This window comes from Ursus maritimus, unplaced genomic scaffold, assembly GCF_017311325.1.
Source record: "Ursus maritimus isolate PB19 unplaced genomic scaffold, ASM1731132v1 scaffold_33, whole genome shotgun sequence".
NCBI classification, from domain to species: domain Eukaryota; kingdom Metazoa; phylum Chordata; class Mammalia; order Carnivora; family Ursidae; genus Ursus; species Ursus maritimus.
The window spans coordinates 12,229,206-12,253,811 of NW_024425897.1; the positions used below are offsets into that span (position 1 = coordinate 12,229,206).

The 24,606-nt window shown below is 57.7% G+C and overlaps 1 protein-coding gene across 1 annotated transcript in view; it reads left to right on the forward strand.

Annotated features, from left to right (window-relative positions):
* Window positions 1-843: 843 nt before the first annotated feature.
* The window catches only part of TRPV4 (transient receptor potential cation channel subfamily V member 4), a 33,946-nt gene continuing 10,183 nt past the window's right edge, over window positions 844-24,606 (forward strand). Inside the window, exons 1-7 of the mRNA XM_040619799.1 lie at window positions 844-1,051; window positions 1,379-1,542; window positions 13,811-14,227; window positions 16,826-16,998; window positions 20,999-21,151; window positions 21,900-22,040; window positions 22,645-22,943. Coding sequence (XP_040475733.1) covers window positions 13,842-14,227; window positions 16,826-16,998; window positions 20,999-21,151; window positions 21,900-22,040; window positions 22,645-22,943 — 1,152 coding nt within the window. The 5' untranslated portion in view covers window positions 844-1,051; window positions 1,379-1,542; window positions 13,811-13,841. The remainder of the gene's footprint in view (window positions 1,052-1,378; window positions 1,543-13,810; window positions 14,228-16,825; window positions 16,999-20,998; window positions 21,152-21,899; window positions 22,041-22,644; window positions 22,944-24,606) is intronic.

The following is a 24,606-nucleotide window of genomic DNA, read 5'->3' on the forward strand; positions in this document are numbered from 1 at the left end:
GGCCCCCCCCCCCCCCCCGGGCTTCAATTTTATCACCTGTGAAATGGGCGCCGTCGTGGGCCTTGGGGTCTCAAGTTTGCGGGAGGGAGGTCCCGGGGTCCCCGAGATCCAAGCGCGGGAACCAAAAGCTAGGAGACCCTGCAGTCCACCTTGGGAGTAGCCCCATTTTGGGGGGGCAGGGATGGGGGAACAGGGGGCCCTGAGGTTTGTCCTCTACCAAGAAGCAAGGAGGAGGGAATTGGAAGTCTTCAACTTCCGAAGGCCACTTCTTAGTTAGCCTTAGTTAGGCCCAGAGCTGGCTCTTCCTCCAAGAGGCAGGACAATCTTGAACTTCAGCTCTGCCTCTAGACTCCGGGGAGGTCCGGGAGGACAGAGAGAGACCTCCCACACTCCCCACTTGCCTGGAGATGCCAACCACAGACATGCCCATGGAGCTCCCTACCACCCCTGCCTGGCCCAGCCCCAGCCCAGCCCTCCCTCTGACTTTCCCATTTTGCAGATGAGAAAGCTGAGGCTCAGGTCGGGGATTTAACCAAGTGGAATTTAAACCCGGGGCTATCAGGCTCCAGAATCCTCCCTGCCTGGTGCTGAGGGGGGTGCCCTGGAAGTTACAGGGGAGGGGGTGCTCTGGCTCAGCCTCTGAATTGGGCCTCTGCTGGGGCTGGGGATGTGCGAAGTCATGTGTGACCTTTGTTCTGGGGGTGCTAAGAACCACTGGAGAATTTAAGCTTTGCCACTTTATCTGGGGGGGAAGGATGGGGGGTGACTCCATGACCACCAGTGAGGAAGGTAAAGAGGTGGCCTCTTTGGAAAGGTCAAAGAAGAGGGTCAGGCCCGGGTCATCTGTGGGGTTAGCCGCGGGGCCTCTGTGGGCCCCTGTTCCTCCTGTCCCCACTGCTGAATGACTTTGGGTTAGTCCCTGAAATGAGGGTGGACTGAGGGCCACCCCAGGGCTGTGGCGAGGCCAGATGGCCCAGCTCGATCAGCACCATCGTGCCTGTGCTGGTGGTCGTGGCCCGAGGACCTTCTTAATGGAAGAGGCGGAAAAAAGGTAATTGGTCATTCCCTCATTTCTCTAGTTCATTCTGTTTGAATAACAGCGGAGACCCCTCTTTCCCACTTTTGTTGGTGAATCGGAGGGGTGGGCCAGTCAGGGTCTGGTTTGTAAGAAGGAGGTGGGGTTCTTTGGCAGGGAGCCTTCCCAGGTGTAGGGAAGGGTGCCTGAGGGCAAGGGGGTGAGGGTGAGAGCTTCTGAGAAAGTGCCTGAGGCTCCCTGGGAGAAATCCAGAGCTTTACTGCTGGGAAGGGGTAATGGGGGGCCCCTGCCGCCTCACCAGGTGGGAGCGGGGCCTCAGCCACTTCCTCCTGTGTCCAGCAGACCTTCCCGGAAAGTCCCCTGTGACAGCCTCGGACCCCAGCCAGACTCTAGCCCGACGGCTCTGCCCCCAACAGCCGCCTTCCCCAACACTGGGATTGCCCCCCATGCTGGCTGTGGCCTCCAGGCAGGCGGCACCCACGCCTGACCTGTGGGCACCCGGCAAGGTGAGCAGGTATGGTAGATGCTTGGCAAATGTATGGTGTTGAATGGATGGGAGCCCCCAGAGAATGCTGTGGGCTGGGACAGCAGTCGGGAAGGGATCAGGGAGGGCTTGATCAAGGTGGGGGTTGAGCCACACCTTGAAGAGTAAAGGCAGACGTAGGGGAAAGGGCATTCAGGTAAAGGGAAGGGCACTGTTGCCAGGTAGGTAAAACTAGACTTTGTAGAGCCAAGACATGGTTCTGTTGGTCTGGAATGTGTGACGTGGACAGGAAGGGCAAGGGATCAGGCAGGCTGGGGCTAGGTCAGACCCAGAAGCCCTGAAGTCCAGGCTGGGAGGGACATGCCGGATGTGTGGTCTGGAAGAGTCCCTCTGGCTGCAGAGTGGGGGCCAGGCAGGGAGGCTTGTCCCCAGGCTATGGAAGTCATCCATGCAGGAGATGTGAGGCCCAGGTTGGGGACTGGAGAGGGACAGCTGGCAGGAGACGTAGGAGGGAGAGAATCGTGCAAGAATTGGCCTCACTGTGCCTGGCACGGGGCAGGTGCTCCGTAGATCTCTGCTGCACAGTGGAGGGTCTGAACACATCCTTTTGAGAGGGCCTGAGTCCTTTGAGCCCCTTCATCTGTCCCTTGGTGGAAGGGGGAGTGGGCATCTCGACCCATCACAGGCCCCTGACCTGCTGTCTGCCTCAGTTTCCTCCATTTGACTCTGGGAAAGACACTCCAGGCCCCTCCCCAAATCACTGGCTCCATTTCTTGTCACACACCCGATCTGGGGAGCCAAGGGAACATTGCATGCCAGCGGGCCCCCTGGAATGCTCCACATCACCCATTTGGAGTGGAATTCACCTGTTAAAGATTAATTCAGATCTCTCTCTCTCTCTCTCTCTTTTTTTTTTTTTAAGATTTTATTTATTTATTTAACAAAGAGGCAGCGAGAGAGGGAACACAAGCAGGGGGAATGGGAGAGGGAGAAGCAGACTTCCCACCTAGCAGGGAGCCCGATGCGGGGCTTGATCCCAGAACGCTGGGATCATGACCTGAGCTGAAGGCAGACGCTTAACGACTGAGCCACCCAGGTGTCCCTAATTCAGATCTCTTGAGATACTTACGACCCCAGGCCCCGCAGCTGCCACTCTGAACACGGTGCAAGGTTCTGCCTGGCTTTAATCAAGCTTGGGCTGCATTCGTAGTCCTCATGATGGTAGTGAGCGTTTACTGAGCGTTTACTGAGCACTTCCTATGCATAGGCCCTGAGCCAAGCACTCTCAGTACATTTGGATACAAAACTACTATCGTATGCATTTTTGAGAGGGAGGAATGGGGGTCTGGGTAGTGAAGTTGCTTGCCCAGGGCCTTTTAGTGGGGGAGGGGTGGAGCTGGGATCTGAACTCCGTTTGCTTGATTCCAAAATCCATCGTGGATGCATTTAACTTCCAAGGTGGCCTGTCCCCATTTGTCTTGACCCAGAGTCATGGGGAAGAGACTGCAGTGTAGAGAGAGAGAAGAATCCGGATTGCTCAGGCAGGCCCCACCTTAAATCCTGGGTCTGCTGCTTCCTCCCCAGGGAAGCTCAGGCAAGTCACGGGGCGTCTCTGAGCCTCAGTTTCCTTGTCTGTCAAATGGCGCTCTCAGTTCCCGCTTTGTCAAGACAGTCCGAGGCACGTGGATGGGGCTCTGAAGCACTGTGTTCTTCCTCATCCTGTTCCCCCGGCCTCTTCCTGAACATGCTTTCCTCCAGCTCATCCCCATGGCTGCCTCTGAGAGCCCCTCTGTGCCAGGCAGGCAGGCGGAAGGTAGCCGGGGCAAAGCTAGACTTGCATTTGGACAAAGGACGATGCCTTTTCAGCCGTGAGATATTTACGGGCATTGACTGAGTGCCAGGAACAGTCGACATTTCATACTTTGCTGATGGGTTAGTGAATAGCCAAGGTCTGTCCCCTGATGCTCCCCTTGATGATGTCACAGCCTTGCCTCTACTGGAGGTGGGCAGAGGCGGGAAAGCTGGATCTCATGTTACGGCTGGGGAAACTGAGTCTCCGAGGGAGAAATAATTTACCCAGGGCTCCTGGCAGAGCTGGATCTGGAAGCTGGATCTGAGTGACCCTGATCCCCTTGGGTCCCTGAAGAGCTTCCTCCTTGGACTTGCCCCTCCGGGAGTCTGACCGCCTTGGTCCACAGTGCAGCTCCGTCACCTGCTGCTTGCTGTGTGACCTCAGGAGGTAGCTTAACCTCTCTCTTCCTGGGGCTGCAGCCCGGGATTCGCTGGAGGTCAGAGCTCTGTCTGCTGGAGGAGGATTGGGGTAATTCTGGCCACTATTCCCTCGCCTGGACTCCCCCTGCCTGGGTTTCCCTTGGGTCCCGGGAACTGGCACCCTGGCTGAACAGGAATGAGGAAGAGAGGCCAGCCCCCTGCTTTCACTATGACTCCCACTTCCTTTCTGCCGCTGAGCCCCTTGCTCATCATTGGCTTCCCCTTTCTGTCCCAAGCCCTGGCCACAGCTGGCTGTGTGACCCCAAGTAGGTCACCCCACCTCTCTGAGCAAGTTTCTTCATTGGCGAGGGAGGGCCAGACGCCACACCAGGGCCATAGGAAGCCCTCCATAAATGCTCTTGGGTCTGCTCCAGATGAGGTCAGAGGATGGGAAAGGCCGCAGGAGGAGGAGGGCGCACGGGGGGTAGACAGGCAAGCCATTGACCAAATGGGAATACTCTTATTTTTCTTTGGGTGTTGAGTAATGGCCTCCCGCCCTGCCTGCCGCCCGCCCTGCTTCCCCCCTGCACAAAGGGCTCCTCAGTCTCCCAGGCGCCTGTTTTCCCCTGTGGGTGGAGTGGCCTGGGTTCCACCCAGCTGACCGGGAGGGCTGACCACCTTCTGGGATGACTCCCCATGTGTGTGTGTATGGAGGGGCGGACTGCCACCACATGCCCCGAGTGGACCCCACAGGCTCAGGGGAGACCCCAGTGGGCAAGGGGCCAGTTGACCTCCAGCTGGGGACCCATCGGACCCTTCTGTCCCCCCTTGCAGAGGGGCTCGGGGATACTGGTAGAGTGAAGGAAGGGAGGAATGATTGAACAGACAGATCAACGAGGCGGGGACATCAGAGGAAGCACCTACTCAAATTCAGGCTCCGGCTCGGAGACCGAGTGGGCTTGGGCAAGTGTCCTGGTCTCCTTGGGCCTCAACTTTCTCTTCTGCAAAATGGGTTCATGACCACTGTCGCCCTCCTAGGGGGTGTGGGTCTCACAGGTCTGAGAGCCTAGCACACGGCAGTCGCACAATAAATGACCTGTTAAAGGTTGGGAGAGAGGAAGGAAGTTAGCTAGCGAGCTGGTTAGTGGGGCGGAGGTTCCTCTGTGTCTGTGAGTTCATTCATTCATTCATTCATTCATTCAGCAAGTGTATCTTGAGCAGCTCCCAAGTGCCAGGCCGTGTTCTAGGCCCTGGGTGCTCAGTGGTGACTGGAGTACAAGAGTTCCCATCATGCCCTACGCAGTCCTTGGGGCCGCACTTTATGAGGCTCTGACACCCACAGTGACCAAGCCACCCAGCGAGGGGTGCTGTGCTTGGCTCCCCTTTAGAAATGAGGAAACGGAGGCTCGGAGAGGTGGAGCCACCTGTCCGGGATCCCACAGCTGCTAGGCAGCAGAGCCAAGATTCAAACTCCAAGTCTGTCTGTCTGCAGCGTCCCGGCTCCTCCCACTGCACCACCCACCTGCTGAGCTCCAAGGGGTGCGGCGTTTAGAAGGGGGGGCCCCGGAGAGAGGCTTCGGAGACCCCGAAGGGATGAACTGACATGGGTTTCAAAGCCGATGGTTGGAACCCTAGCCACATTCCCTTCTCGATGCATTGTGACCTCGGCTGTGTCTCTCGTCTCTCTGAGCCTCAGTTGGCACCTGCGTGACGTGAGGATGAGGATAAGGCCTATCTCAGATGAGGGGCGAGTGCAAAGGTACTCAGTGTGGGGCAACTGTTGGGTGGATAGCTGCTTGCCTCCCTTCTCCCGGGACTTAGTCTACCCATCTGAGAATGGAGACAATAATACCTGACTTCTGGAGTCATTACTTAGGTTAGGGCAGGGAGAAGGTGTGGAATGTTCCAATGAGGGCAGGCCCTGCTAATGGGGGGACTTCAGGCACTATCCTCAGCCACAATTTTAAGCGGTTAACCGAGACACAGCCTGCTGTTGGCATAGGCTGGGGTAGAGCTGGGGTGGGGCGGAATGAGGATCTCATACTGCTTTTTCTGCTGCTTCAGGCTTCCTTCCTGGGTGCCTGATGGACCCATTCACTCCCTGGGTATCTGCTCGTTCCTCTGACTTGGTTAACCTCAGGCCTCTTGCGCGTGGGAAGGAAGCGGAGGGATGCCCGTAGGGGTGGGTGGGGGTCCTGTCCCCTCTGGGCCTCAGCCTCCCAGCTGGGAAATGGGGCCATGCCCATCCTGACAGCCTCCTGGAGATGGTGAGAGAGGGACATGGCAGGGTGAGAAAACTCTTTTGGGAGGTAAGGTCTCTGAGCATGGTCACTGGCCCTGGCCTTGAAGCCAGGAAGTCTGGGTCCCAGTGTCCAGTCTGCTGTGCCCTCTCGGGGCCTCATCTCTCCAGCTGTAAACAGAGGGCATGTTAATAATCCCCCCAAAAAGCAGCTACCACTTGCTGAGCATTTACTAGGTGCCAGGAACGGTCCTGAACTCTTGAATAATCTCATTTAATCCTCGTACCAGCCCTTTGGGGCAGGAGCTATCATTTTATTTTTTAATTTAAAGCTTGAATATATGGTACAACAAATAATTCTAAAGCAAATGTGGGTGGAGATGAATAGTCCCCCCATTTTATAGATGAGGAAACTGAGCCCTAGAGAGAAGTGACTTGCTCAAGGCCACTCAGCCTGAGAGTAGCAGGTGGGGAACAGAACATTGGTCAAGCCGTTCCTGAGGCTACAAAATCCTCTCTGTGAGTCTCTGTGGCTTGACTGTCCTCCAGGAGAGGGGCTGGGCCAGGGAGAAGGGGGTCCTGAGGTTTCGAGGGCTCCCATCTCCTGGGCTGGCGCGTTGGGTGGAATCCTGTGGCTGTGCTCTGATGGGAGGGGGTGAGGACATGGAAGGAGCCTGAGCCTTCTGGGACAGGGAGGGCCTCTGCTCTGGGTCAGACCCTGTGCCGGACCCTTTATACCTGTTTAATCCTCAGAACGTTCCCATGTTGTGCCAAGGAAACTGAGGCTCAGGGCGGGGAAGCCACTTGCCCAAGGTCACCACGCCAGGAAGGGGTATTGAGAGGTAGTTGACGTACCACACAACTCACCCTTTCAAAGCGTGCGGTTCAGTGGGTTGTTTTTTAGTGTATTCAGAGTTGGACAGACATTCCCGCTCTCTGGTCCCAGTGCCTTTTCATCACCCCAAAAAGGAACCCCGGACCATTAGCAGTCACCATGCCCGTGCTCCCTTCCAGCTCCTGGTGACCACTAATCAGCTCTCTGTCTCTGCGTGTTTGCCTATTCTGGACATTTCTTGTGAATGGAATCCTGCAGTGCGTGGCCTTCTGTGTCACACGGCACATGCTCGTAAAAGCACTGAGCCGCACTACGTCCTGGTGGCCCCTTTCCGGGGCTCGGGACCCTTGGAAGTGAATGGCCGCCCAAGAAAGCTCACAGGGGTATTTGTGCGCATGGGCAGAACCCCTCCAGCCAAGGACCTGCGGGATGACCTAGTGAGTGATGGCAGTGGCCACACCAGCCTTGCCCTCTGTGGGGCCTGGTGAGTCACCCGGCCTTGCCCCGCCTGGGTGGTGTGAGTTTGAGAGGGGCACTCTCCTGGATGGGGGGAGGGGGGACTGACAGGACACTGGGGCTCTGTCTGCCCCGGACAGGCGGCCCCTGTGCAGCAAACAGGAAGCGGGCTGGGCCGAGACCTGCTGGGTAAACACAGGCTGGCTGGGAAGGTGCCTGGCATGGCGTGATGCCCCCCGCTGCCACCGCCCGCCGGGGCCCAGGGAGCCTCGAGCAGCCTGGCAGGCAGCAGGCTTCGCCTGGCCAAGGGACTGAGCTCCCAGCCCGTGGCTCCCAGCAGCGGCCGCTCCGAGGTGCCTGTGAATCCCAGGCTCTGGGCCCGGCCACTCCACCCTCCCGGGCAGGCATACCTTCCTTGGTCCTCTGTCTGTTCATCTACCCTCTGCTAATAATTAATGATAATAATAATAATAATAATACAGCGATACTGACGATGCTAACAACAGCCAATCTTTACGGAGCATGCATTCTGCCCGAGGTCCTGGGCTCAGTATTTGAGACATTTATCTCATTTAAGCCCACAACAGTCCCCCGGGGTAGGTGTTCTGACCATCACCACATACAGATGAGGAAACCGAGGCCCAGGAAGGCCAGGTGACTTGCCCAGGCCTACACAACTGGTGAACCGGCCATCTGCCTCGGGGGCCTGTGGTCCTCGCCAGCCACCCGGCATCCCTTCCTCAGCCCCCTGCTTCCACCCCTCCCTTCTGGAGTCCCCAGTCCTTGTGAAGTGTCCATTGAAGGCACAGGTTCTGGGGACCACGTGGGTGTGAGTCCTGCTTCCCCCTCTCCGGAGCTGGGCAACACTGTCAGAGTGACTCTGCCTCTCTGAGCCTCAGTTTCCTTACTGGGAAGGTGGGGGGGGGTTGGACAGAGCTGGTGTTGTCTCTGCGGCATCCCTGTTTTCCTAACCCCTTCCCCGCCCACACCGCCCTTCCAAGACTGACCTGGAATGACAGGTGCTCAAAGTCTTGTTTATTCCAGGAGACCACAGGAAGCCAGAGCCCCACAGATTGGGCACGGAGCCCCAGGATGGTGGGAGGAGGAAGTGCCCTGGGTCCGTCTGGGAGCCCCACACCTCCCTCCAGGTCTGCATGCTTCCCACCCACCTACGCATCCCTCCTCCCCTTACTCGCCCTTCTTTTCTTCCTCCACCTTCTTTGTCACAGTGCCTCAGCCCACGCTCTTCCCCAGCGCCCCCTGCACTTTCTCCTTGGACCTTGCTGCCCCCAGTCCAGCTGTCAGGCCCCAGTCCAGGCCCCCTCCTCCTTGCAGCCCATCCCTGTCCCCGTTGGGGGAATAATGCTTCCCCATGCCTGCACCCTCCAGGGACTTCAGAGGGCCCCTGCCTTACAGTTCAAGAAAACAAGTATTTACGGATGCCCCATTCTGCCCCAGCATGGTGCTGGGAGCAGGGGAGACAACAGACACAAAGTAGTCCCTCCCTCATGGAACTAAAACTGCAGAGAAGAAAGAAGGTGTCTAAAGGAGTAACACAAGTCAGTGTTCAAGTTTACTCACGGCAAGGGCTATGAAGGGAGGCACGTGTTGCTCTAAGAATGAACAAGGGAGCTGGTTTAGACTGGAGCTCAGGGAGGCTTTTCACGGGAGGTGCCTGTGAAGAGGGGACCGGAACAAGGGGACCCAGCCAGGGGGAGGAAGTGGGGACAGCCCTGGCAAAGGTCTGGAGGGAGAAAATCCATGTTCCTCCCCCCACCCTGACCCCAGACTCTTTTGTGAGGTTCCACTCTTTTATGCTTCCCTGGGTGCCCTGCAAACAGGTGGCACTCAACACGTGTCCGTTGGAGTGAATCGATCCCAGGAGGGAGGCAACAGGGAGGAACTAGCTCCTGGAATTCCTCCCCCCGGGGTGGAGCAGTTCTGCACGCCCAAACTTGCCACCGGGTTTAAGCAGCTTTCCTGGGTCATGGAATCAGGAGGATGGGATTTGACAAATACGTGCCAGGGTTTCCATGAGATCAGGCAAAGCCACGGGCGATGGTGAGGATGGGCCCCTTCCTCCACCCTCCGCACGAGGAGGGGCAGGCGGACGGCGCAGGAGGCCTGCACCCCCGCTGGACCTGAGACTCTCTGAGAGAAGGGACCTGCCGTTTACTTAGGCTTGGAGTTCACTGTTTATTGAGGGCTTACTCTGTGCCAGGGGCTTGACTCAACTTGTATAATGCGCACAACGACCCAGTTAAGATCCCCATGGACAGGGGAGGAAAGCAAGGCGCCGAGAGGCTAAGTCACTTGCCCGAGCTACACGCTCGAGAGCGATGGGTCCGGGAGCAGACCCCCGGTCTGCCTGATCAAAGTGCACGCTCTTTCCGTGCCCCACTCGCTCCCTCCAGGGGAGAGAGTGGGTTCGGCTGTCCGACTGAGTCCCCGGGTGCACAAGAGCAGAATGCGTGGCTTCGGCTGTATTCCTGGAAAGCCCGGAGCCTCTGTCTGGGCAGAGGGGGAGGCCTGGGGGCCCTGGCTCAGTGCTGTGTCTCCTCACCCCGCTCAGGACCTCCGCACCCCGTAACTCAGTCACTCCTGCGCCCCTCATGTCTATACCGCTCTCAACACCACTGGACATGACTGCTTCTTGGTTTGTCCAGCCGTGTACTCTGTTCCCCGCTGGAAGATCCGCCCCAGGCGGGCAGGGATTTCTCTCTGTGTCCCCTGTACCTGGCACACTGTAGGTGCTCAGTAGACATTTGGGGAGTAAATGCATTGATGAGTGGTTTCAAATCCTGCTCCTTGGGCCCTGAGATTCAGCCCGCCCCCCGTTCGTCCTGTCCAGCGTGGACTGCAGTCTGGTTTTTATACTCACAAGCTGTGCTCGATGCTTAAAACAACATGTGAAATCTGCTGCTTTCAGTGACACCCGGCGCGTGGGGACGTTCCCACTCGGGCATACGCGTCCTTGGTTGGGCCCCCAGTGCCAGCGGGTGCTGCCCGCTGCTAAGGCCTTCCGGGGAGGGGCGAGCCCCTGGGGGCTCACCGCGGGCACACGCGTGTGCACACTGCACGGGGAGAGACACGGATAAGCAGGCACGACGTTCCCGTGCAGAGGACGCCCACGAGGACTCTCAGCTTCTCTCCCTGCCCGCACCCCCCTTCGGCCCCAAGCCTGGCATGGGTTTGGAACGTGTAATAGCAGCCTACAGGGCAAATTAGAACAGGGAGGGAACTCTTTCCCCGACCACAGAGAACAGGGTAGCGTTTGGGGGTTAGAATTGCCACAGAGCGGCAGAGCAGGCCTCCCGTGTGTGCGTGTGTGCGCGCACACGTGTGCGTGTGTGTGCTCTCTACCGTGTACGCCTGCTTGGGCGGGGTGGAAGGAGCGCAGGCTTAAGATCCAGAGCCCTTCTTCAGGGCCATTCGCTCCCTGGGTGGCCTCTGGGAGCCTCAGTTCCCTTGGCTGTAAAATGGGAGCGGGGGCCCAGCTTGGTGGGCCAGGCTCTCGGGGGCTGGGGGGGCCAGGCTGCGGTTCTGCACTGCGCCGGTGCGTGGGGTGGGGGGTGAGGAGGGCGGGTGAACCTCCTGTAGCACAACGGTGATGATGACGATGGAAGCATTCGTCAGCGCTTAATTAGGTGCCCAAGAGACCCGTGATCTGCCTTATGTCCTGGCAGCCCTACGGGACGGACGCTGTCACCACGACCCTCGTTTGACAGGTAGGGAAACGGAGGCTCAGAGAGATTAGCATGGGCTGGTGGTGATAATCCTTCGCTCCCAGTGTTTGTGCAGCTTGAACGAGACACCGTAAACAGTCGACGTGGTACCTGGCAGCCAGGCCGGGCCTAGTCCACCAAGGGGTTAGGGAGGCCCAGGCTTGGCCACCAACTGCTGGGATTTGGATCCTGGCTCTGTCGCTAGCCTGCTGTGTGGCCTTGGGCCAGTCACTTAGCCTCTCTGACCCTCGGGATCCTCGTCTGTAAAATGGGAATGAGAGCCGTACCTCCCAGGGTTTCTTGACCTCAGCACTGTTGACGTTTTGGGCTGGTGGTGGGGACTCTCCTGTGCATTGTCCTAATTATTATTTCATCATAATTAAACGCTAATAATGATCACTTGTGCCTTGCCTAAGGCTACAAGCAAGGAGTGAGTGGCTGAGAGGAGATTTGAACCTGGGTTTGGCTGACTTTAGACCCGTTATCATGGAGCCCTCAGAAACCGTGGCTGCTGTCTGGGTTGGGGTTCCTTAGGAGAGGGGGTGCAGGCATGCTGGGGGGTTGGGAGCTCCCTGAAGCGGGAGTTTTCCCCGCTGGCTCTGCCCCAGTGGGGAAAGGTGTGTGGTAATTGGGAGGGTGTTGACAGCAGAGGCACGTGCCCCAATGCCTCCCCTCCCCTCCCCCCTAGGTCCCCAGTGAGGTAGCCAGGGCCGGGCCCCGGGAAGTGTCATCTTCCCCCTCGATGCCTGCACCCCAGTGGATACTGGTCCCTGCCTCAACGTGCTCCCCATTCTTGCAGAACAAAGCCATCTGACGTCTCCCAAGATCTCTAGGAGGAGGTGTGGTCACCCTGGTTTTACAAGGGGGGAAACTGAGGCCCAGAGACAGGAAGTGATTTGTCCAAGATCACACAGCTGCTGGTGTCCAGGGCCAAGACAGGAACCAAATATGTATGTCTGATTTCAGAACCTGTGCTCCTAGCCCTTCCTCCTTTGATTGGAATCATTGACAGCCCCCAATTTATTCTCAGGGTTGGCACTGGAAATGCCTGACCTCATTGAATTCTTCCTGCAAAGCTATGAAAAGCTGCTGCCTTTGCATCCATTTTATTTTATTTGAAGATTTTATTTATTCATTTTTAGAAAGAGACAGAGAGCAAGGGGGGAGGCAGAGGGGGAAAGGAGAGGGATAAGCAGACTGCCCTCTGAGCACAGAGCCCAACACAGGGCTTGATCTCATGACCCTGAGATCATATCCTGAGCCAAAACCAAGAGTCGGAAGCTTCACCGACAGCCACCCAGGCTCCCCTGCACCCATTTTAAAGGGGAGGAAACTGAGGCTCAGGAGCTAAAGTGACTTTCCCAAGGTCAGGCTGCACGTCAGTAGCAGCTGAGCCTAGAACCCGAGCTGAATAACTCCAGAGTCCAGGCTATCCCTCCCCACTGGTGCCCAGAGAAGGGCCAGTCCCTGGCAGGAGCCCTGACCCTCTGTACACCCCCCTGTACCTGCCAGGAGAGGCCTCTGGCAGTGCCCCCACCTCCCCGGCCTCAGCCTTCCCTCCTGGCAGTTGCAAAACAAACAAGGCGGGGACCAGTGTTTATTTGCTCCTCTGCTCGTGTGTTGGGCAGGGAGAGGAAGACATAGAAAAGAGAGCGTTTCAGACATCTCCCTGCAGTCCGGGTGGGATGGCGAAAGTTCCAGGAAACTCGCCCTGGGTGCCCAGCCCCGCCCGCCCAGCAGCGTGCCGCAGAGGGCAGCGGCCTGCAAGCCCGCCAGCGGAGACTTGCTCCTCCCCATCCTTGCTCCTGGTTAACCGTTGGGCCCAGAGCTACAGAGACCTGGGTGCAAGTCCAGCTCTTCTCCTTAGAAGCTGTGTGACTGGCCCTCTTAAAGCTCCAGTCTCTCCATCTAAGAAATGGGAATAAATCATCGTTCTGTCCATGTGGCACCCTTTTAGGTGTTGGGGATGTGGGAGTAAATGAGACAGAGGCATTCCCTGCCTCCTGGTGCTCAAGGTCTGGGGATGAACTAGTCCCATGGACAGATGGTCAGGGAGGGCTTCCCAGAAAGGACAATTGAGCTGGGAACACAGGTGGAGTTAGCCAGCCCAACAGGGGAGGGAAGGGACCAGCACTTGGCCCTGGGGAGCTGAGGTTTTGCACTGTGGCAAGTCAGCTGTAGTTTTGGGAGCTCAGTTTCCTGTTCTGCAAAAAGAGAGTCATAAGGATGGCGCTAGGGGGGTTGGAGGAACGCCGGCTCACGCAGTGGGTTCGCCCCAGTGTGTTCTGAGCACCTGCTGGGCCCGGAGCATGCGTTTAATGGTTATATTGCAGTCACTGAGCTGCACTGCGCTCACCATGGGAATGCATGCTCTCTGCTTGGACGCCCCCATTTTGCAGGTGAGAAAACCGAGGCTGTGAAATCATCTTGCCCGATGCCACACGGTTGCTGAGTGTGGAGCCTGGATTTGGACCCTGCTCTGTGGGGCCCTGAAGCTGGCCGGGTTGGGCAGGAGTAAACCCCAGGCTCCGGGTTTGGGGTCCCAGGGGTGACTCTGAGGCCCTTCCTCCTCCAGCTAATGCCCAGGGTGGTTGGACCTGAGGCACGTTTGCGTTTCCAGGTCCCTAAAAGAGGCTCCTGTTGTAGCTCTCGCCCCGGGGCCGGCGGCCAACCATATCTGGGAGTGGTCACCCCGCACCCCTGTCATTACAACGGTGGCTTTGAAGCAGCGGGCAGCCGTGCTGTTTGCCCACGTGGGAGGGGGCTTCCTGGAGCCCCCACCGCTGGCCGGGCTCCGCCTGACTCCCCTCCCGTTCCCTTGCAGGCCGAGCAGTGCAGACGGGTCCCGGGTCGGCATGGCGGATCCCAGCGAAGGCCCCCACGCAGGGCCTGGGGAGGTGGCCGAGAGCCCCGGGGATGAGAGCGGCACCCCCGGCGGCGAGGCCTTCCCCCTCTCTTCACTGGCCAACCTGTTTGAGGGGGAGGATGGCTCCCCCTCCCCCTCCCCAGCTGACCCCGGCCGCCCCGCCGGCCCGGGTGACGGGCGACCAAACCTGCGCATGAAGTTCCAGGGCGCCTTCCGCAAGGGGGTGCCCAACCCCATCGACCTCCTGGAGTCCACCCTGTATGAGTCCTCGGTGGTGCCCGGACCCAAGAAGGCGCCCATGGACTCGCTCTTTGACTATGGCACCTATCGTCACCACCCCAGTGACAATAAGCGGTGGAGGAAGAAGGTCATCGAGTGAGTATTGCTGGCCGCCCGGCCAGTGGTTTCTTCTGGGTCGAATCCATCCACCCCTCTGTCCGTCCGTCCGCCTACCTGTTCACCCACCTGTGCACTTGTCTGTATACTTGTCTGTTCACCCATCTGTCCATCCATCCACCGTCCACCCATTCATTCATCCAGCTCCCCGTTTTTCCACCTGCTCATCCACTTGTCCAGTCCATCCGTCCATCATCCACGCGTTCACACATCTCTCTACCCCTCTGTCTTCACTGGCTCCGGCCATCCGCCCACGGAAACCCCTAGGAACCCGTCTCGGCCGCTGTGTGTATCTGGAGGGCCGTCCTGAAGTCGGGAGATGGCCGGTTGCCTCATCCTTGCCCGTCCCCCTCGCCAATCCCAGACTCGTTCACGCCCTTGGATGAAGCGCTTGCTTGGTCGGGAGCTGCCTCCTTTCTTCATTCGCTGAGTCCCAGATTCATGTAGTGCGTGTTGCTCGAGCACCCCCCGCGTGCCAGGCGGTCCGGTTGGCCCTGTGGCTCTAGGGGTGAGCCACACCAGATCCCGCTCCAACCGAGTTTAGACCCTGAGTAGCCTTCACTGGCACCTTCATTTTGGAGGGTGAGCCAGGTAACAAGCAAGTAAATAGTCCTGGGAACATACAGTTTGAGTTGGGGGAGGTGCTGAGGGGGAGAGAGGAGCTGATACAGGAAAGGTAGTCCAGGAGGGCTTCTTGGAGGAGCCAGCATTTCAGCCCGACGCTAAGGGATGAGAAGGAGTGGCCACAAGGGGTGAGGAAGGTGTTCCAGGGGAGGGGTGTGCACATACCGGGGCCCGAGGCTGGAGGGGCTGGGCATGCCCAAGGAACGAGGCCTTGTGGTCATCTGCCCGCCGCTGGTCAGTCTGCTCAGAGGACAGCAAAGCGTCCTGCGTCCCCATCCCTTCCAGGTCCTGCTGGAAGCTGGTGGGTTCTGTGTCTCTCTTTCCCCTCCCTCGGAACCCCTCCTTCAAGCCCTCACCACACCCCTACCCCAGACAGTCAGGGCTAATAGCCCACAGGAGGGGCTGTGCAGGCACTGGGGGTGTGGCCACTGAGTGGCTGAGGTCTTCAGAGACCCTCAACACCACCTAATGAGATGTGGGCATGAGGGTGTTCTTTTCATTTCATTTTTTGGCCCCAAGTTCACGATTCAGGAGCAGATAAAATGGGGGCTGCCCAGGTGCTCTCACCGGGGGGTTGCAGTCTGCACCCCATCCTCAGGAGGGCGCCTCTTCCCCTGCCCTGGCACCCCACTGCTGGAGGCCCTGCCCCAAGCGGGGAGTGTGGGGCCCGGGCCGAGGAAGGAAGGAGAGCAGCTGTCCACATCCCCTGGCCCGCTAGCAGCTCTCTCTGCCCCTGCAGTCCCTCCTGACCTCAGTGTCTCCTCCCTCCCACCAGCCTCTGTCCTGTTCCCCCTCAGCTCCCCTCTTCTCTCCTCTCCTCCCTCCCTGTCTCTGTGTCTGCCTTTCCCTGGTCTACCCTCCGATTGTTCGTTTTACCGGGTTCTTCCTGAGCTCCACATGCACCAGCGCTGGGTGGGTGGGGAGGTAACAGAGAGGATTCTTGCCCTTCCTGGGGCCCCCGGGCTAGCGCTGCTTCTGGCTGTTTGTCTCTTAAAACCTAGCACACAGTAGGTGCCCAAGTAGTGTTTGTGCAATGACCAAGGGAATATCCGTTTTCTTTCTTACTGAGTCTCTCCGCTTCCCCGGTCCCAGCCCCTGTGGGTCATGTTCTTTCTCCACCTGCCTCTGTAGCTCAGCGTTTCTCCCCCTCCCCCCGCCTCCCTGGCAGGCTCTGGGACACACAGTGGTCACTAAATAACAGCCGCCATGTCAGCTAACGTGTGCTCTGTCCACTGTGTGCGGGCCTTGAACCCAGCACCTGTGTGCATGGTGTTAAATGTTTGTTGAGTGAATAAATCAATGAGTGAATGGCCGAGTAAATGAATGAGTTGCTTTATCCTTTAGTCCAGTGTTCCTCCTTTCTTTTTTCACTGTCATTGTCTCTTTCGGTCTCTGGCTTAGTAAGTACTCAGTAACTGACAAATGGAAGAGTGGATGGGTGGATGGGTGGATGGGTGGGTGGGTGGGTGGTGGGTGTGTGGCTGGGTAAGTGGGTGGAAGGATGGATGGATGGATGGATGGACGGATGGATGGATGGATGGACAGATGGACGTGAGTGGGTAGATGGATGGATGGGTGGGTGGATGGATGGACAGATGGATGGATGGATGGGTGGATGGATGGACAGATGGACGTGTGAGTGGGTGGGTGGATGGATGGGTGGGTGGATGGATGGTGGGAGATGGGTGGGTGGGTGTGTGGATGGATAGGCAGGCTTATATGTTTCTTTCTGTCTGTCTGTTTCTACTGAACATACAGTAAATACTAGGTAGAGTTTGTTGGGATAAAACATTCCTTTGTTTCTCCAGCTATCCCTCCCCTCTCAGTCTGGTCCCACCTTAGGGCTTCAGCTCCCTCCACCTCCCTGCCCCAAACCCTGGGCCCCTCAGGCCAGAGATTGGTGGGGTGGGAGGGGGAAGAGCCCTCCCATCACCCTGCCTTCCCCCCCTCCAGGAAGCAGCCGCAGAGTCCCAAAGCTCCTGCGCCCCAGCCACCCCCCATCCTTAAAGTCTTCAACCGGCCTATCCTCTTTGACATCGTGTCCCGGGGCTCTACTACCGACCTGGATGGGCTGCTTCCCTTCTTGCTGACCCACAAGAAGCGCCTGACGGACGAGGAGTTCCGGGGTGAGCCACCTAGCTGGGGCTAGTGGGCGGGGGAGGGAGGCCTGGCATTGTGGGCCCCTCTCCTCTCAGCAGCTTCTCCTGGGTCGGTGGGCTGCATTGGCCGTGAAGAGCACTGGATAGGGAGTCTGGTTCTGTGTGTCCTTTGCCATATTACTTAGCCCCTCTGGGCTTTTGCTACCATCATTCATTCATTCATTCATTCATTCTTTTAGCCTTTATTTTTGGAAAGGTCAGTATTGTAGGTGACTCCAGTCACCTGGGTTCAAATCCCGCCTCCACCACTTAAGGGACGTATGGCCTCCCTGAGCCCCAATTTCCCCATCTGTCAACTAAGGCATAATAATAGAATCGTCCTGGTAGAGCATTGCTGCTTCTGCTCCCGGGCTCTGCCCCACCCCCACCCAGCTCTCAGGCTCCCCTCCCTAGGCTGAAGCCCAAGTCACCACCACCCCAGACTTCTCCCAGCCCAGCCCAGAGAGCTCACCCCGCAGCCTTGTCTGGGCTCCAACCTGCACCTCAAGGCATCAGCTCCCTCCACTGCCCCAAGCCTTCCCTGCAAATTGGCAAAGTTGGCCTGTGAGCCCCTTGACCCGAGTCCATCACCTGCTATGTGCCAGGTACCGGGTTTAGGAGCCATAATGAACTGGCCAAACGACCCCACAAAGTAGCGTAAAATGTTAAGAACAGTGGCACCTGTTACAGAGGAGAGCCTGTCTCGAGAAGGCCGGTGGCAGTTGAACGCTCAGGGCTGCCGAAGCTTCTGGGAGGTTGGGGTGGGGTGGGGGCAGATCTTTTTGAGACTTCAAGTATTTCAGCTAAATTTAGTGCCAAAGCAGGCGGACCTAGCCAGCGGTATATTTTTCACGTGTGCCTTTACCAACCAGATCCTTTGAACACCCACACGATACAGTGCAGTATCTGTCAGAAGAGAACTCCTGGATTTATCAAAAATATTCCTTCATGGTGCGCGGCTGGCCAGACAGTGTGGCTTGTTGGTGGCATGAGCTTAGAGCTCTGGCACCTCGGGGCCCCTCCCTGCCCTCGGAGGGTCTCAGTGACTACGGGAATCATCTCATTCGCAGATGACCCACATTCAAGCCCTGGCCAGACGCCCCTCCTGACCCCCAAGTGGAGTCGGCACAGGGAGACAAGCGTGGGGTAGAGCGATCCCCTCCCCGGCGTCTTCAGCGAGACAGTACAGCTCTGGGCTGGGCTTCCAAGCCTCCAGCTTCTCCCGGGTTTGCGACTGAGTCAGGGGGCTTTTCACCTAGGCCAGGAGCCCCCAGGCGAGCAGAGGCAGCAGGCCGGGGGGTGGTCCCCAAAACTGCAGAGAATATATTGCATGTTATTGGGGGGTTAACCATGAGGCCCGTAAGGCTAAAGAAGCTGTAGGGCTGCTCTCTTGCTCTGGCCCCTTCGAAGGCCCTGCAACTGATTTTGAATTCGTAATTGCATGTTTGATTTCATAGCAGTATGCCGAAATCGTGTAAGTCTGAGGCCCCCGAAAAACCTGGATCCACCTCTGCGTGTTGTTCTAGCCAGAGGCTCATGAGCTCATCTGATCCTCAGGGGAGTCTGTGACCACCACCCCTCAAAGTTTGACACCCTCCAATTTGGCATTCATTTAGGGCCCCTCACCCCCTAGCAGCTCCCGTGGGCAGAGCCACTTCGCCACCTGGTGGCCGAGTTCTGGAACTGCATGTCCCTCCCCGTTTCTGGGAAGATGCTACTCTTGGCATTTCATCCCAAGAACCAGGCTGGCAGCCCGCACTCCCCCCTTTCCCCCATCCCCTGCTATAGCCTGGGCCTGGGGGTGTGGAAGCCCAAATTCAAGGTCTGGTTCCGCGCCCCACCCCTGTGGTTTGGAATTACCTGTGGTGACCAGCTCATCAGGTGCTGTGCTGGGCATGGGGCAACAATGGTGAATGAAGCAGATACAACCCTGTCCTCAAGTTACTCGCAGTTTCCTGGGTGAGATCAACTTCATCAAGCAATCACAGAAATAAAAACTGTAACGTGTGCCAGCAAGAGGCTGTGTTGGAGGATTTGAGCTAGTCAGGAAAATCTGGGAGGGCTTCCTGGAAGAGGTGACACTTCAGCTGACTCGGAATGAGTTGCAGTTAACCGGTTAACAAAAGGAGGAAGGACCAGGGAGGGGGTAAAGGGACAGCATGTGCAAAGGCCCTGCGACTCCCTGTGATAGCATGCTCTGCAGTGACCACTCCAGCTGCTATGTGGGTTGAAGGAAAGCCAGAGAGGTTGGTGGAAACCAGGCAGGTGTCTTGGGCCAGGTTGGTGGCAGTGGAGATGGGGAGTGGTGGAGGGATTGAATAGGACACGCTGGGGTGGATGTGGGGGAGAAGAGAGGACAAGGGTGACACAAGGGTTTTTTTTTGGCTGAAGGGGGACCCCATCCTCTGGGGAGGGGACATATGCGGGCTGGGAGTTGGCTTTGGGAGGGAGCATGGAGAGTCACAAGCTGCCTGAATCAGGACATGGACTGACACCTCCCCGCACTTCTGCAGATGAGGAACTGGAGTCCGCTTTTCCTTTAATTCAAGACACAGCTCCTGGGTGACTCTGGGCGGGGCGCCTGGGGTACGGCAGGAAGCAGCTTGTCGGGGGCGAGGCTTTTCAGGGAGACCTCAGTCCTGGGGGCACCGGAACTGGAATTCAGGTCTCTGTCAGTCTTTCTTGTTCTCCCCACTGACTCCTGGCATCTAGGGGGAAATTCCTAAAGCACCTCCCATGGGATGATTAACTGCAACAGAGTATTTACTGAGGACTTTCCCTGCCTGGTGCTGGGCTCATCCACAAACATCTGTTAGCTCTTCCATTTCCTCTGTGGCCTCAATTTAGCTAGAAAGGAAACTGAGGCAGAGGAAGGGTCACGCAGGAATCGGGAGTGAAGCCAGGATTCGAACCCCAAGGTGCCTGACTCCAGAGCAGCTGTCTCAGCTCACACCTGCGTCTCCCGTTCTGAATCCCATTCCTGCCTCTGCCGTGCCTGAGCCCCCGGCGGGACTTTGCCCTGTGCCTGATTCACAGGGGAGTTCTCTTTCCATTGATTCATTCTTTTTTTTTTTTTTAAAGATGGATTTATTTATTTGAGAGAGAGAGAGAGGGTGAGGGGGTAGGGGCAGAGGGAGAGGGAGAATCTCAAGCAGACTCCCTGCTGAGAGTGGGGGGGGGCTCGACCTCATGACCCTGAGATCACGACCTGAGCCCAAACCAAGAGTCGGACGCTCAACCAACTGAGCCACCCAAGCGCCCCTCATTGACTTGTTCTTTTAAGTATAAATCCACTCGTGTAAACATTAAAATTAACGCAAAGGAAAGAAAATTGCACAGGGACGTTAGCGAGTGTCAGTGGGCAGCGTTAAGGATCCGTTTGTACCACACGGAGACTGGCTGCATGAGAGAGATTTGACGAGGAGATGCAAATGCTCATGGTGGGCCTTCAGTGCCATTATTGCCGCACCTGTGGGACCCCCAAAGCCCTCTCCTGCCCCTCCTAAGGTAATTTCACACCCCCTATGGTGGGCAGTCTGCACTTCGGGGACCACTGCACCCCGTCTGCTCCCCTCTGGGGGCACTGGTGTACACACTTCATGGGAAGAAGACCCTCTGTTCAAATAGATGGCAAACGCTGCCTGCCGCGTCTGGCTTTTAGAGCTTCACGGTTGCATATTAAAGGCTCTGACAAGTCCTGTAATAAATAAGGTTGGCTTTGTTTAATCCAGGCTTCCCCACCATGTTTTGATTTTCAAAATTCCCTCCAAATGATGCTTTGGTAAATCCCAGTCTCTGTAGGCTGTGGCTTCCCACATTTTGAAGAACTGCCCCTTTGAGTTTATTGGACCCGCTCAGCACCATGGGGGCAGGCTAGGGAGTAGCTCATGGGGGAGGTGCAGCATGGCCCCAGTGCCCTGTCCCCGGCTGCCCCGTAGTTCCGTACCACGGACTGACCGCCCCTCATCCTGCATGTGTGTCCCCCCAGAGCCGTCCACGGGGAAGACCTGTCTGCCTAAGGCCCTGCTCAATCTGAGCAATGGCCGCAACGACACCATCCCCGTGCTCCTGGACATCGCCGAGCGCACGGGCAACATGCGGGAGTTCATCAACTCACCCTTCCGGGACATCTACTACCGAGGTGGGGCCCCGCGCTGGGGCAGGGGCGACGCAGGGTGGCGGTGGGGCACTCGCTCATCTGACCCCCGTGCCACCCCAGGAGCTCCCGTCTACACCCCAGGTGCCAGCAGGCATCCAGGAGCCCATCGTTGAATGACTCCCCCTTCTAATCTTGACCTTCTGAGTTTCAGAATCTAAGACTCTGAGAGGTAGTGAGCATCACAGATAATGATCCATGAACTTGGCATCTGGGACCTGAGATGCCGTGGTTCCGGATACTCTAAGGCTCTATTGTAATAGTCGTACGGGCTGGCAGCACTAAGAGGCAAGGGTATCACCAGTCCCCGCTCCCCGGGTCTAAATCTTGAGATTCCGTGAATCAGACTTGACCTTTCCGATTCCCGGATAGGAAGATTCAAAGTCTGTGAATTTTATACTTTAGTCCGAAATGCTGTGGGACCACAGGGCCTTTGTCTGCTCCTGGATTAAAGCCTCCCCGAGTCTGACAGGTTCCCACACTTGGGATCTGACACGTGGGCTCTCCTCTGAGTCTGCGTTCTGCCTACACCATGCAGCCCTCCAGGCCTTCATGCGGCAGAGCCCACATCGGGCAGCGTCTGGAGGTCTGTTGCTGCCCTAGGGAGGAGCCGGCTAAGGCCTGGGGCTGCAGCCCCCACCCGACTTCCACCCTCTGCACCCCCCCACCCCACCCCGCCCTCAAGCCTGGTCCACTCTCTGTCCCCCGTGACAGTCCCTCACCCCCTCCCCAGGTCAGACCGCCCTGCACATCGCCATCGAGCGGCGCTGCAAACACTATGTGGAGCTCCTGGTGGCCCAAGGAGCTGACGTCCATGCCCAGGCCCGGGGGCGCTTCTTCCAGCCCAAGGACGAGGGAGGCTACTTCTACTTCGGTGAGGAGGGGACAGTGGGGGCTGGGGGGACGTGGTGGAGTCCGGTGTCCCGGCCCCTCCCCAGACACCTAGAGCCCTACTGGCCAAGGGCTCAGACGGTGTCCTGTGCACCAGCCGCATAGTCCCCGGGATCTTGCCTGGGAGGGGCAGAGCATCACCTGGCCTCCTGGAGCCTCAGCTTCCCCATCTGTACCGCGGGACCATGTGAGCCCCCGGGGCTGTGATGGGTGGTCAGCCTCTGCACCTGCCCCTGGCACCTTGTCATGCTCGTCCTTTCGTCCCACTGAGTCTGGGACCGGGGGTCCGATTGCAGAGCCCACACCCCCCATCACCACCACGTCCCAGCTGAATTTCACCCCTGCTTAAAGGCACATGCTATCTGAAGTTCAGGGACAACGTCCCTCAAAGAACCCCTCCTGGCCTCCACATCACCAGGCCACACCCCATCTCCGGCACATCGCCCACAGAAACGTGCACCTGCGTCTGCCTGACGCGTCGCCACCGACTGTCGGGACTGTGTCCAGCGTCCCCGGGTCTCTTCCCCGAGCATCCGCCCCGGGCGCCCCCTTCACTCGCCTCCCCCTGCCTGCCCCCTGGCCTGCAGGCGAGCTGCCCCTGTCGCTGGCGGCCTGCACCAACCAGCCCCACATCGTCAACTACCTGACGGAGAACCCGCACAAGAAGGCCGACATGCGGCGGCAGGACTCCCGCGGCAACACGGTGCTGCACGCGCTCGTGGCCATCGCCGACAACACTCGGGAGAACACCAAGTTCGTCACCAAGATGTACGACCTGCTGCTGCTCAAGTGCGCCCGCCTCTTCCCCGACAGCAACCTGGAGGCCGTGCTCAACAACGACGGGCTCTCGCCCCTCATGATGGCAGCCAAGACGGGCAAGATTGGGGTGAGTGCAGTCGAGGGGGGCACGGCCAGCCAGCCCCCCCACTGTTGCCCCTCTGCGTGCACACGCACACACACACACACACACACACTGGAGGGGCGACTGCTGGCATTCATTATTATTAATATGCACACCCACCTCCTATCATGGCAACCCTATTGTCCTGACCCAAGAACCTGCTGTGGCTCCCTATTATCCAGCCAAGCCACTCACCTTCGCCCCAGAGCCTCTGTCCTCATCCCATGCCTCCGGTTGATCGGGCCCCGCCCCCGCCAGCCAGGACAAGCCGCGGATAGAAATCTGAGTCCCAGGGCTCCACCCCTGTACAGTCCCCTATAATCCACGATCCGGGTCCTAGCTGAGCCCCCTAACCTGCCGAGCAGCCCTGTGCAGGTTCTTTCCGTGTCTGGCCTCACTGCACAGGGCTTGGGGGGATTTCCCAGCCTGGGCACTAGCGAAGTTGGGGGCTAGCTGGTTCTGGGGGCGGTCTGTCCGGGGCAATGTAGGGTGTTCAGTTGCATTCCTGACCTCGAATCACCAGATACCAATGGCACTCCCTGCCACTGTGACAACCCCGAAAGTCTCCAGGTTGTCCCCTGGGGGGCACCATTGCCCTGATTGAGAACCAAGCCTGCAGTGCTCTGAAGTCAGGAGTACGTGGGTCCAAAGCCTGGCTCAGTCACTTCCCAGCGGGTGACTGCAGGCGTCTCCCCTCACCCCTCCGTGCCTCAGTGTCCTCAGCTGTAAAATGGGGATGGAAATAGCACCCTGTGGTACCACGTGACAACTAGATCGGGTGATCCATGTAAAACTCTATAATGGAGACCTGGGCTGGGTGGCGCGTGCTCAAGAACGGGCAGGGATTATTACTGTTCTTTTTTTTTTTTTTTTAAGATTTTATTTATTATTTATTTGACAGAGAGAGAGAGACAGCCAGAGAGAGAGGGAACACAAGCAGGGGGAGTGGGAGAGGAAGAAGCAGGCTCCCAGTGGAGGAGCCCGATGTGAGGCTCGATCCCATAATGCCAGCATCACGCCCTGAGCCGAAGGCAACCGCTTAACGACTGAGCCACCCAGGCGCCCCATTTACTGTTCTATTAAAAACATAGCAAAAACTTCTAAAATTGCAATTTATGCCAGAGTCTTGAGGTAAAGGAAAAAGCCCGAGTTTAAATTCTGGCTTTTTGCCCCGTTACCCTGTGTGGCTTTGGGCAATGCCCACCCACTCTCTGTTCCTCAGTATCCCCTGTGTGTGAGCTACAGATAGTGGCGTCAGGAAGGACTGGATCTAACAGTTATTCCTAGATTTAACATGTTAATAAGAGAGATTCACTGTTGTTTTAATTACATAAAAAAGATATTCATGCCGATTCCGATTTTTAAGGCTGGCCTGGTTCAGTCTGGCTTCAACTGATTGCTGTGTGGCCTCAGGGAGCACCCTTCTTTTCCCTGAACCTCTGTTTGCTCATCTGAAAACCAAGATGGTTAAGAGTCAGAACAAGATGATGTGAGCACAGGGTCCGGCACCAGGGCGTGCTCCGTAAATATTTCCTCTCTGCTACATCCTGCTCTCTGGGGTGGCGCCACGAGATGGGCTGTGATGGGCCCCTGGGGTCCCTCTGATGTGAGGGGCTGAGCATTGGTGTCCCTCCCCAGGACCCCCTGA